At 31.9% G+C, this 15,021-nt stretch overlaps 1 protein-coding gene across 1 annotated transcript; it reads left to right on the top strand.

Annotated features, from left to right (window-relative positions):
• The first annotated feature begins 309 nt into the window (after positions 1–309).
• On the top strand, positions 310–11,578 carry LOC147668863 (uncharacterized). The gene is made up of 4 exons (XM_086948389.1): positions 310–383; positions 8,741–9,178; positions 10,302–10,517; positions 11,318–11,578. Exons 2-4 carry the CDS (start codon positions 8,741–8,743, stop codon positions 11,576–11,578), a joined length of 915 nt encoding a protein of 304 aa, XP_086804515.1. The 5' UTR covers positions 310–383.
• Positions 11,579–15,021: the final 3,443 nt, after the last annotated feature.

The following is a 15,021-nucleotide window of genomic DNA, read 5'->3' on the forward strand; positions in this document are numbered from 1 at the left end:
TTAAAGTATGTACTACATATACACTTTGTACACACAATTTCTACACATATGCCTTTATACATATACGTTTGCCACTCATTACACATGCACTCTTTACACATGCACTCCTATATCAACATACAATACAATACACTATATCGTATTAAATATAACTTACTGTATACACTATTTAATACTAGTAATTAATTAAAATAAAAAAAAAAATTGTTAACATTTTTTTATATACTAACAATGATTAGGAGTATCGAGCCACTTTTATTATATTAATATGTAAACTCAAGATTAATGCTTGTTTTCATTCTTCCTTAGATTGCCAATTGATTGAATAAGATCAGACGTTCATAATTGTTTGACACAACATCATCAGTGAAAACATCATCACGGTAAAAGTATCTATTTTGCTTCTGTATTCACTTGTAAGTATAGATAGCAAGGAAAAAATAAGACACATATATCAACACACACACACACATATATATATATATATATATATATATATATATATATATATATATATATATATATATATATATATATATATATATTGTATATACTTATAATTAGGAAATATCATATAGAAGATTTACATAGGTAACATTAATGTTAAGAAAAAAAAATTAGTTAAGAGAAAAGTAAAACTAATTGCTTTGTTTTGCTACCAGCTCCAACTATAAAACAAGTCAAAAACAACAATAGAGTGGATTTAGATAAAAAAACTAGACCTAATCATATATATAATGATTTATTAAACAAAAATTATATATAGATTTATATACTTAACATTGTAAATTATTTCTTTTATGAAGACAATTGCTAATTGTTTGGAAATATATACAATTAGAAGTATCTTTTTGAAATAAGTTATCAACCTGTAACTTGAAATATATTTAAAAACAGTAAAATAACTATATATATATATATACATATAAATATATACAAATATATATATATATATATATATATATATACGCTAATAGTATAAATTATAGCTAGTACATCACTACAATTGTAAAAAAGATACATCTAAAGTTGCTACCTAAAATACAAAGCAAAAAATAGTGTTAAATTAATTGCCTTGGATTATAGTTAACTACCAAACAAATATAAATTAGCTATATATATATATATATATATATATATATATATATATATATATATATATATATATATATATATATATATATATATATATATATATATATTATATAAGAGAGAGAACTAAAAAAGACTCAGGTATAATAAAAAAGACTCAGGTATAACAAAAAAAACTAGCAATACTGTAGCGATATCAAATTATTTAATAAATTAGCTTAGCTAAGATGCAAATAGTAGCAGCAGATTATCATCAAGGTCATGACAAATTTACATGCAATTCTAGAGGTTATCAATGCTTGCCAAATAGTACTTTTGCAATTATACACAACTATTACAAAGATGCACATACATGGACTAAAGAAGACTTGCATTACATTATGAAATTAGGTGATGCTTTATATATAGATATGCATTTACTTAATAGCGAACAACTTAGGCATCCAGATGAGTTACCAAATTTTATTGAACACAATACTACTATCTATTCTCTTAAACTTAAAGAACCTTATTATGGAGACATATTACAACAATGTGACCCTTCGTTTCCAAATCTCAACCAAATATTAAAACCTGCACTTGATTACAACTCCGGTGTTATACTTTGCATGGAAATTTATGTTATTTCCATTTTTAAGAAAAATGATTCGTACTTTGTATTTGACTCACACAGTCGTGATAACACTGGAATGCCTCACCCAAATGGAACCTGTATTACTATACAGTTCAGATTTGAAAAACTTCTAGAGTACATCACAAATCTGGCACACTATCTAAAGAAACCAAACATGAATTGTGTACCGTATGAATTAACTCCAATACAAATAAGTATGATTAAAAAAGAATCACTTCAAAAAGCAATGGTGCTTCATGAAAAAAATAAGAATGCAGTAGCACCGAAAAATATTTATGTGTATTCTACTAAAGCTAGTGAAATTTTTTTCACACAAGCATTTGAAATGCGTATAGAAAATGCCCAAAAAATCATTCAGAGATGTCAATCTAAAAAAAAAAATTTTTTGAATAAGGAACAGCCATTAGCATCTTTAGATAATACTCCTAGTACTAGTACACATTCCTGTGCAATTCTCACTACAACAGGGCCTAATAATCTATCTAAAAACAACAGCAAGCAGATCAGCACAACACAATATACTAATACACCACAAGAGATTACTCCTACTGACACATATGCAAGTATACTTAAGAAAACACTAAAGGGCAACACAGAAAGACAACATATTAATAGCACACACATAAATGTACAACAGACAATACCAGCAAGTAATTTAAATACCAACACATATTCTACTAATGTAATTAATAGCACACACATAAATGTACAACAAACAATATACACAAGTAATTTACATACAAACACATATTCAAGTGATTACTATAATACATATAAACTTAATACTGGAAGTAATGACAGTTTACTTCATGATAATATACACAATAGCACATTGCACAACAAGGAAAGTAGCACAAATAATACCAATATAGATTCAAATATTTTAACACAAACACCACAAGAAATTCCCTTTTTACATAACACACATCCACAAGAAAATAATACACATAGTACACATAGTGATAAAAGTATTCACTATACATATTCTCTTCAAAATAGTATATTTGCTATTTTAAAGAACTACTGTAAACCAGCATATATTTGGGATAGTGTAGACTTGCACTGTATTATGAATCTTGGAGATGCTTTGTACACTGAAATGCACTCTGTTGATGAACAAGATTGTATGCAACCTCTAAAGTTACCAAATTACAAAGTTAGCAATGACATAATCTATTCTACAAAGCTCAAAAAATGCTTTAGCGAAGAACTAACAAAATCAGCACAAACTTTACATAGTAAATTTATATCTGCATTAACTTCTACAATTAATTCACAAACTGGTGTATTGATCTCTATAGGTAGATATATAATTTCAGTCTTCAAAACTATCCATACATACTCTCTATTTGATTCACATAGCCAAAATGAAAATGCAATACAACATCCTAATGGAACATGTATTGCTATCCAAATTGACTCTATTAATCTTATTATAGAATACATCCTAAAGTTAGGCAATAGAGAACAAATTACTAATTCTGAGAGTATTACTTTAGATTTAACTACAGTGAACATAACAACAATTAGCAAAAAAGGATTACAGCAAACACAACGGAATCATAAACAAGGAAATGTAAAGTCTAGAAAAAGCATATATGTTCATACGACACATATATCTATAAATGCATTAGGGGAAATTCCTTCAAATAACTTACAAGTAGAAAATACAATAATAAACACACAAAACAGCAATAGTCAAGACAATAGACTGCATGTAACAGAAGACAGTTATTTAGCTTCACACATAGCTCTTAACAATACTGAGATAATAAACACATTAACAGCTGATGTTGAATCACTAATTCAAACAACCAATATAGAAATTCGAGAAATAAACAGTAATAGAAAAAGAAAACGGACACAAAACAAAGAGAATGAACCTAATCATAGAGATATAGCAGGTCAAACAACAAATGATATAATTAGGATATTTCAGGAAGAAATACGATATGGCCCTGAGTACACTTGCACTATTTGCAATCAACTATGGCATAAGCAAAGTCTTCAAAAAACAAACAGTATTAGTAAGAGAGCTAAATTCATAGAATGTAACATTAGCAAATACAGAACAGATGAGATATGCAGAACATGTTACACATATATATCTAAAGACAAAATACCTCCATGTTCAGTATATAATGGGATGACATTTCCTGATATCCCAGCAGTCTTACACTTGCATAACTTAGAAGAAAGATTAGTATCACCAAGAATACCTTTTTTACAAATTAGAACAGTACCACGTGGATTCCAAAAATCTCTATCAGGTGCAGTAGTAAATGTACCTGCAGACGTTATGACAACAGTAACTGTTTTACCAAGGCAAATTAATGATAACATGACAATTCCAATAAAATTAAAAAGAAAATTAAGTTATAAATCTTATACCCATTATGAAAATGTTAGACCAAACAAAGTTAAACGTGCAGCTTTATATTTAGCCACTACTAGCACTTTGTTTCAAGAATATGGAATCACTATTAATAAAGATTGGGATTATACAACACAAGATATACATTCTTGTGATGAGACTTCAGATACAAGTTATATGTCAGATTCCTCAGACAACATTCCAGCAGGAAATTTAGATACTATGTTAGATAATGAAACTATTACTACAGAAACAAATAATATTTTAAGTTTAGCACCTGCAGAATATAACACACCAAGAGGCCTGTATGAAGACAACGATTCTGAATATTTGGCATTCCCAACTATATTTTGCGGAAAACGAAGGCCAACTAATAAAGAAAGGCATGCCCCAATACATTACAGCACAATCTGTCAATCAGAAGTAAGAAGTAATGATCTAAGAGTAGCAAAGTGTGTTACTAATCTTTTCTTTAAATTAAAAACATTACACATTAAACAATTACAGAGCAAAATATTTATATCTCTTAGGAAATACTTTAATAATGGAAACATTATAACTGCCAAAGACATAAAAAATAAATTAGATACAATTTTACAGTATAATGAAGGATACAAAATACTTAAAACTATCCGTAGTTCACCACCATATTGGGAGCAATGCAAAAAAGACCTCTTTGCTATGATTAGACAATTAGGATTACCAACATTTTTTTTAACTTTATCTGCTGCAGAAACGAAATGGTATCACTTAATTAACATATTATTACGTACAGAAAAGAGACCAGAATGCACAAAAGAAGAATTTAAAAATATGTCATGGGAAACAAAATGCCAATTAATACAGCAAAATCCCATTACATGTGCAAGACATTTTGACTTCCAAGTTAGGAAATTATTTAATTCTATTTTATTGCATGAAAGTAATCCGATTGGCAAAATTATTGATTACTTTTATAGAGTGGAATTCCAACAACGGGGATCACCACATATACATGCTATAATATGGATAGAAAATGCTCCACTATATGAAACTTCTGATAGAAATGAAGTCACTACTTTCATAAATAAGTATGTTACATGTGCAAAAACACAAGAACCAGATATAGAGTCTTTACTACCTCTACAAAGACACGGCCATACCAAAAACTGCCGTATCAAACATAAAAGAACATGCAAATATCATTATCCCAGATATCCAATGCCTGAAACTTTTATCCTAGAACCAATAGAGCTAGACAAAACAAATAACGAGCTCTTACAGCAAATTGAACTAATACATCTAACTATAAACAGCCAAGAATTTTCAAATTATACTTTTGAACAGTTTTTACATTCAATGAACATAGATCTAAAACAATATACTTTATGTATACAATCTATTATAGAAAAAAATACTATTTTCTTGAAAAGGACACCAGCTGAATGCTTTATAAATAACTACAATCCAACTATTTTGAAAGCATGGCAAGCAAACATAGATATACAATACATCTTAGATGCATATGCATGTGCTGTGTATATTGTTTCATACATTAGTAAATCACAGCGAGGAATGAGCAAATTAATTGCCCAAGCTGCTAAAGAAGTACATGCCAATCCAAGTATTAAAGAACAACTTAAGCATATAGGTAACAAATTCTTAAACTGTACAGAAATAAGTGCCCAAGAAGCAGCATATCTAATACTACAAATTCCTTTACGGAAAAGTTCAAGATCTTTTGTATTTATCAATACAAGTCCTAATGAAAAGCGTACATACTTATTAAAAGACATCGAAACTATCAATTCTTTACCAGATGAGTCTTGTAAAATACAATATGATAATATTATAGTGAGGTACAGCAAACGCCCTGTAAAATTAGAAACATGTACATTAGCTGACTATGCATCTATGTATAATGAAAAGAAAAAATGTGAAGGAAAAGAAGAAACAGGCCATGACAATTTCCTTATTGAAAATAACTTTCATAGCTCAGATGACGAAGAACTTGAGATAAATTTAGTAGACGAAACAAACTCCATAAAAAGAAAAAAAGCAAGAGTAATTCGCTATTGCAGATTTAACATCAAAAATGACTCCGAAAATTACTATAGAGAATTGCTCATGCTTTTTTACCCATGGCGAAATGAACATAATATAATTAATAACAAGGAAACTTATTATGAACGCTATCTAGAACTTAAAAATGCAGTTGATTCTAACCATAATAAATATAATAAACATAATAAACAACTAACAACTAATAGCAATGAAACTAGTATATTAGATACATTGCTACCACCAATAGATACAGAAGAAGATAACACCATATTCCATGAAGTGCAAAATAATGAAAACCCATTGTATGACCTATCATTTGATTTAGGGATTAGAAGTACAAGTAGAGAAGAAGCACTAAGCAATAACATAATGCCAAAAGAACAATATGATAGTATAATGCAAAATCTAACAGCAGAACAACTTAACTTTATATATCATAATTTGCATTGGGTTAAAACAAAAGAAACACCATGCTACACATTTTGTACAGGTGGTGCAGGAGTAGGCAAAAGTTTCCTTATAACAGCACTTTACCAAACATTAGTACGTTATTACAATACAAAAGCAGGAGAAAACCCAGATAACATATATGTATTGCTTACAGCTCCAACCGGCAAAGCAGCACATAACATTCAAGGCAAAACACTACATAGTACTTTTAAAATACCTATTTCACAAACACTAACTCATAGACAGCTAACTCATGAGAATAGAAGCACACTACAAGGTCAGCTAATGCATCTTAAATTGCTAATAATTGATGAAATATCAATGGTAGGGGCTAATGTATTCAACTCTATACATAATAGATTGCAAGAGATAAAAATGTCTGATCTCCCTTTTGGCGGAATATCTATTTTAGCAATTGGAGACTTTTACCAATTGAAGCCAGTTTTTGACCCATACATATTTGACAACCCAAAACATTCATATAGGCCAGTAAGTACTAATTTATGGCAGACACATTTCAAATTATTTGAGTTGACTAAAATAATGAGACAACAAAATGACTTGCCATTTGCTGAACTACTAAACAGATTAAGAGAAGGGAAACAAACAAATGAAGATATTATACAGATAAAAACACGAGAAATAGAGCCACCTGAAAACATTAGCAAAACGATCCCTTACATTATGGGAACTAACAATGAAGTCAATAGCATAAATAATGCAGTTTTATTAGAACATATAACCCATTACCCAGTTTACACAGCTACAGCAATAGATACAGTTGCAGCAGACTTAAGTGAAGCAGTAAAAAAAAAATACTCCAACAGTTGCCCACAGATCCTACTAAAACAATGAGCCTGCCATCAATATTACATATTGCATTGCAATTAAGATATGATTTAACTAACAATATAAATGTCAATTATGGTTTAACAAATGGTGCAACAGGTATAGTAGAATTTGTAGAAACTATCAATAACAGCCCTAATGTAATTTGGATTAATTTTGATAAAGAAACAGTAGGCAAATTAACAAGACAAGAAAACAAACACATATATCACAGTAATGTTTTGCCTCATTGGACACCCATTCATGCTATTACATGGCATTTCCAATATACACAGAAATTTATAACTATTATACGCAAACAATTCCCATTGCGACAATAATCTGCAAGAACTATACATAGAACACAAGGAGAAACAATTGAGCCCATTTACATTCACTTTAACAACAGTAAAGTACATCATCTGCATTATGTAGCTTTAAGCAGAGCTAAATCTTTAGACAACATATACATTAGAAACTTTCAGCAAGACAAAATAGCTGTACATCCAAAAGTACATGAAGAAATGACACGTTTAAGAACACACATGCAATTACAAATATCAGTAGCACAATTAGATAGCTATAGACAACAGTGTAATATAATTGTCCATAACATACGGTCCTTGCAAAGAAATTACACTGCTATTAAATCAGACAAAAATATCATGAACAGTGATATTATATGCCTCACTGAAATAAACACAACTAGAAAAGCAGGTAAGAATACGTTCTTAATAGAACAATATCACTTAGTATTATTTGATAAATTTCACAACCAGCACACAAAGCATGGTATTGCCATTTATTACAAAAAAAACATGCTTTTATCGCCAATATATCAAACACAACACGAAATTGACTTTTTATTTATCACTCAGCATCTTAATGATTCTGAATACTTATTTATTATACTGTACAAACCACCACATGTACTTTTGCAGACATTATTACAAGTTTTAAGTAGCATAATTAACTTGTATCCAAATTCGAAATATGTCATCATGGGAGACTTCAATATAGATTTAACACAAATGTCACCAAACAGAACTTTACTATTAGAATATATGCTGCAGCAATTTCAATGCCAGCAAAAAATACAACAATACACAACAGACTACAATTCTACACTAGATCACATCTATACTAATGACAACATCATGCACTACGGTACATTAGAATCATATTATAGTGATCACAAAGCATTATGGGTGGCAGTTTAAAATGCAACCACTTCATTAACATGCTATTTTATTACAGGTAATAGCAAAAGGGGAAAAATTTATGTTCAGAATGTGTACTAACATTTTCTCTCGTTTCAGATGATTTCCATACAAGACCTCAAAAAAATGAAACATGAAGACAACAAACCGTACCAAAAAACAATCCGAGCCAACGTAATAAAATGTTCGACAAAAACAAACTATACAAATGCTAAACAAGAGAACAAAGTCATGTATCATCTAGCTCTAGCTGATGAAAGTAGTTGCATTAAAGCAACGTGCTACAATGAGCCATTTTACCAGCAAACTAAAGAAGGACAAGCTATTATGATTCGCAATTTCTTAGCCAAAAACAATGTGATTATCATCACGAAACAAACGAAACTATCACGCATGATGCCCTTATCTATACCTCAAGAAATAATACAGGAGGCAGAATATATCCTACAACCCCCTGCTCCACCAATATCACCTATAAAAACAGTTAAAGCAGCTTCACTACGCTCATTAATGAGCATTTCTGGGACTATTGCAGAGGTAAGCTTATAAAAAGAAAGAAAATTATCACACACACCCTTCGACACACACACTATATACCAAAAACTCTTGCACACAATACTTACCGCTTTGACAGACTCTCACTCTTTGACAGACTCTCTCTCTTTGACAGACTCTCTCTCTTTGACAGACTCTCTCTCTTTGACAGACTCTCTCTCTCTTTGACAGACTCTCTCTTTGACACTCTCTCTCTCTTTGACACACTCTCTCTCTTTGACAGACTCTCTCTCTTTCACAGACTCTCTCTCTTTGACAGACTCTCTCTCTTTGACAGACTCTCTCTCTCTTTGACAGACTCTCTCTCTTTGACAGACTCTCTCTCTTTGACAGACACTCTCTCTCTTTGACAGACTCTCTCTTTGACAGACTCTCTCTCTTTGACAGACTCTCTCTCTTTAACAAACTCTCTCTTTGACAGACTCTCTCTATTTGACAGACTCTCTCTCTCTTTGACACTCTCTCTCTCTTTGACAAACTCTCTCTCTTTGACAGACTCTCTCTCTTTGACAGACTCTCTCTCTTTGTCAGACTCTCTCTCTCTTTGTCAGACTCTCTCTCTCTCTTTGACAGACTCTCTCTCTCTCTTTGACAGACTCTCTCTCTTTGACAGACTCTCTCTCTTTGACAGACTCTCTTTGACAGACTGACAGACTTTCTCTCTTTGACAGACTCTCTCTCTTTGACAGACTCTCTCTCTTTGACAGACTCTCTCTCTTTGACAGACTCTCTCTCTTTGACAGACTCTCTCTCTTTGACAGACTCTCTCTTTGACAGACTCTCTCTCTCTTTGACAGACTCTCTCTCTCTTTGACAGACTCTCTCTCTCTTTGACAGACTCTCTCTCTTTGACAGACTCTCTCTCTCTTTGACAGACTCTCTCTCTCTTTGACAGACTCTCTCTCTCTTTGACAGACTCTCATAAAAAAAACTTTCGTACACACTCTTGAGCACACTGTTTCGCACACTCACACACTTTCACACACACTCTTTAACACACACATTCTGCTACAACACGCTCACACCCACTCTTTAACACCCACACTCTTACACACCAACACTGTAACATAATAAACAAATTTCTATTACCAATTTTGTCTTACAGGAAGAAGAAACAAAAACAATTATTATTGCTGGCCAAGATACAAAACTTAAATCAATAACTGTGAAAGATACAACGGACTCAGTAAAAATAACTCTTTGGAGAGATGCCACAGACTTCCCCATAGAAATTGGATCCTACATAAAGATGACGCACCTGACAGTGCATGAATTTAACAGCAATAAAATGTTAAACACAACAAGAAATACACAATTTCAAGTAAGTACAAATTATTAAAATATTAATAACTTGCTCTACTACTCAATCTATACTATTTACTTTTTAAAACACTATCAAACTCTATATTCACTAATTACAATTCACTCAAACTCTCTCTTCTAATACTCTCTATCTAAATCGATTAAGCTATACTACGTATTCTACTAAACACTACTATAAAACTCACTAATACTCTCCACTAATAAATCTACTACTCAATCTTAACTCCTCTCTTTATTACTCACACCATAAAAAACACTATTACAGAAAAATAACATTCACTATTTCAAAATAACTTACTAATAATGCCCAACTATCACTTACAAATATGACTTTAATACTAACACTTAAGTACACAATTTTTTGTCGTTTTCTAATTCTCTTTATACTACTACGCCAATAACTTCAATACTCCCAACAATAATTAACAATGCACTAAAAAAATCATACACACTCTACTAATAACTCAGTCAACTCACACTGCACTATTAACTATAATCACTATTTACAATACTATTCTAAAACACAAAACTAGTACCTACTACTCACTATTTATTAATACGTATTTTTACTAAAGTAGCTATAACATTACAAAACAGTCTCTAATCCTCTATTATACACACTATATTATACCTTTTCACTATCTTTACTCACATCTATCCTTTCTTAAACTATCTTCACTACTTATTAACATTATTTAAGCCTGCATATAACAAGAAATTTTTCCATAGGTCAACACAAGAAAAGAAATAAAAGAACTTCAAAAAAATGAAATTAACTAACTTCTTTTTCCTTCACAGAAAATACAACCACCAGAAGAAGAAATAAATATGACTATATATGGGCTAGAAACTGCGAATCAGGAACACTGTACACTAAATGTACATATTGATAACGCCGAAAATTTACAATCTGTAGAAATAAATAACAATATTCTACTGGACTTCTTCAATATACCACCCGACATTGACGACATTCAAGAAGCTCTAATGCCTAACTTGCCAAAAAATGTTAATGTCATATTTCAAAACGGATACATACTAAAAATACATGAGTTGTAAAAAATGACACAATTTACTGTAAATAGAAGTACAAAAAGAAGATATTCAAATTATGTTTCTGTAAAAAGGCTAAAAATACAGTATTTTAATTAAAGTTTAATTTGCTTTCATACAATAATACTAAATATATTTACTTAAATAAATGTTATAAAGCTTTTTATCTTGTCTTTGCATTATTATTTACAGAGTACATAAGATATGTTAATGGCCAATTTTACTTTAAAAAGACTACAATAAATGCAATAATTCTATGTTCTATAGCAAATTGAGCAAAATGCAAAAATGTTACTGTCCACTATTTTATTTTTTTACAGAAGCTACACCACATGCACTCATTCTATGTTCTGTAGCAAATTCATCTGTCTTATACCTTGTGAAAGAATGGTGACATAAAAACATATCCAACGTTCATTGGAAATGCTACTCCCGTGATAATGCTCATACGCCCACACTTTCATCCATCCACCCATCATTCATCCCACCACCTTTTCATACATCATTCATACATGCAACATTTTCTCCATCCATACATCCATCTAACATTTCATTCTCCCAAATATACATCCATCCACACACCCTTTCATCAACTATCATTCATCAACTTACCTTTTCACACATCCATCCATACAACTTTTTATTTAGCCTTTCATCCTCCCATCCATACATCCTTCATCCATCCATGCTATCATCTATACATCAATACGCATACCCTTTCATCCAGCCACACATCATTCATCGCATCCACCCATCATTCACCACAGCACCTTTTCACACATACATACATCATTCATCCATGCAATTTTTATCCATCCATACATCCAGCCATGTTTTCTTCCATCCGTCCTTCATCTGTCCACCCTTTTATCCTTTCATGCATCCTTTCATCCACACTTTTATTCATCCATCCACACTTGCATCTTTCCATCCATACATCCATCCATTTCTCATCCACCCTTCAATCCATACACCCATCTACATTTGCACACATCCATCCATCATTCATGCAACATTTTTATTAATACATCCATCTACCATTTATTCTACTAACAATACATCCATCCACACTTTCAGCTTTCCATCCATACATCCATCTTTACACATACACACTTCTATCCATCCACTCATCATTTGTCCAACATATTCAACGATCCATCAATCATTCATCCATGCAACATTTTCGACGTCCATCTTAAAAATTAATTCCCCAATCTATACACACATCAACGCATCCATCCAGCCACACAATACTTATCCACCTACATTTTCACTCATACATCATACATCCATGCAACATTTTAACTATCCATCCTTTCATTTTTCCATCCATCCATCCTACATGCTTCATCCATCCAACGTTTCATCTATACATCAATGCACACACACTTTCATCCATCCACCCATCATTCATCACACCACCTTTTCACACCTCCATACATCATTCATCCATTCAACATTTTATACATCCATACATCCACCTTTTATTACATCCATCCTTCTTCCATCCACCCTTTCATCCATCCACGCATCCTTTCATCCATTCACACTTTCAACAATACATCCTGCATCCAACCACCCTCTCATCCTTCGATCCATACATCCATCCTTTACACATCCACACACCTTTTCACACATCCATCATTCATCCATGCAACATTTTATACATCAATCTTCAAATTATTCAGAAGTTATGGGATTTTTCAAACTAGTAAAGTCACTATGCAATATAGTTCCTATGCATGGTTCTGTGTCATCCTCAAGTGCCTTATTGATGTTTTACAACAAAACGTGCAACCGCTTTCTAAGACCTTGACCTCATTGTATATGTTGTTTAAAGAAGTTTCTAAGCAGCTGCCTGCATCCATCTAACAGTGCCTTGTCCAAAATATATTTTCATACGTTGAAAAAAAGGACACAATACTTTACTGTAAATTGAAGTAAAAACAGAAAATATTCAAATTAGGTTTCATAAAAAATGAAAAAAAAAGTATTTTCATTAAATTTTAATTTGCTTACATACAATAATAGTAAATATATTTACTTAAATAACATTTTGAAACATTATTATCTTGTCTGTGCATTATTATTTACAAACTTCATAAAATATGTTACTGTGCAAATTTAGTTGAAAGAAACTACAACAAATGCACTCATTCTATGTTCTATAGCAAATTGAGGAAAATGCCCAAAATGTTACTGTGCACAATATTCTTTTTTTTAAAGAAGCAAGAACATGCACTCATTCTATGTTCTGTAGCAAATTCATCTGTCTTATACCTTGTGAAAGAATGGGAAAATAAAAACATATCCCACATTCATTAGAACTGCTACTCCCATGATAATGCTCATACGCCCACACTTTCATCCATCCACCCATCATTCATCCCACCACCTTTTCATACATCATTCATCCATGCAATATTTTATCCATCCATACATCCAGCCACGTTTTATTCCATTCGTCCACCCTTTTATCCTACCAGACATCCTTTCATCCACACTTTCATTCATCCATCCACACTTGCATCTTTCCATCCATACTTTCTCAGCCACACTTCAATCCATCCACCCATCATACAGCCACCTACATTATCACACATCCATTCATCATTCATGCAACATTTTTATTAATACATCTATCTAACATTTCATTCTACTAACAATACATTCACTCACTTTCAGCATCACATCCATACATCCATCCTTTACACATCCACCCTTCCATCCATCCACTCATCATTCGTCCACCCACCTTTTCAACAATACATCATTCATCCATGCAACATATTCAACATCCATCTTAAAATTTCAGTCTACAATGTATATACACATCAACGCATCCATCCAGCAACACATCATTTATCCACCTACATTTTCACACATACATCATACATCCATGCAACATTTTAACTATCCATACTTTCACTCTACCATCCATCCTTCATCCCATCTATACATCCATCCACCCACACTTTCATCCACCCACCCATCATTCATCACAACACATTTTCACACATCCATACATCATTCATCCATGCAACATTTTATACATCCATACATCCACCTTTTCTTACATCCGTCCTTCCGTCCACCCTTTTATCCTTCCATGCATCCTTTCATCAACACTTTTATTCATCCATCCTTCATCCAGCCACACTTCCACCTTTCCATACATCCATCCTTTACTCATCCACCCTTCGATCCATACACCCATCATACAGCCACATAAATTTCCACACATCCATCCATCATTCATGCAACATTTTTATTAATACATTCATCTACCATTTCATTCTACTAACAATACATCCATCCACACTTTCAACCTTCCATCCATACAGTCATCATTTACACATCCACCCTTCTATCCATTCACTCATCATTCGTCCAACAACTTTTTCAACGATCCATTAATCATTCATCCATCAGAAAATTTCATTCCACAA

This window comes from Lissotriton vulgaris, unplaced genomic scaffold (assembly GCF_964263255.1).
Source record: "Lissotriton vulgaris unplaced genomic scaffold, aLisVul1.2 SCAFFOLD_11050, whole genome shotgun sequence".
NCBI classification, from domain to species: domain Eukaryota; kingdom Metazoa; phylum Chordata; class Amphibia; order Caudata; family Salamandridae; genus Lissotriton; species Lissotriton vulgaris.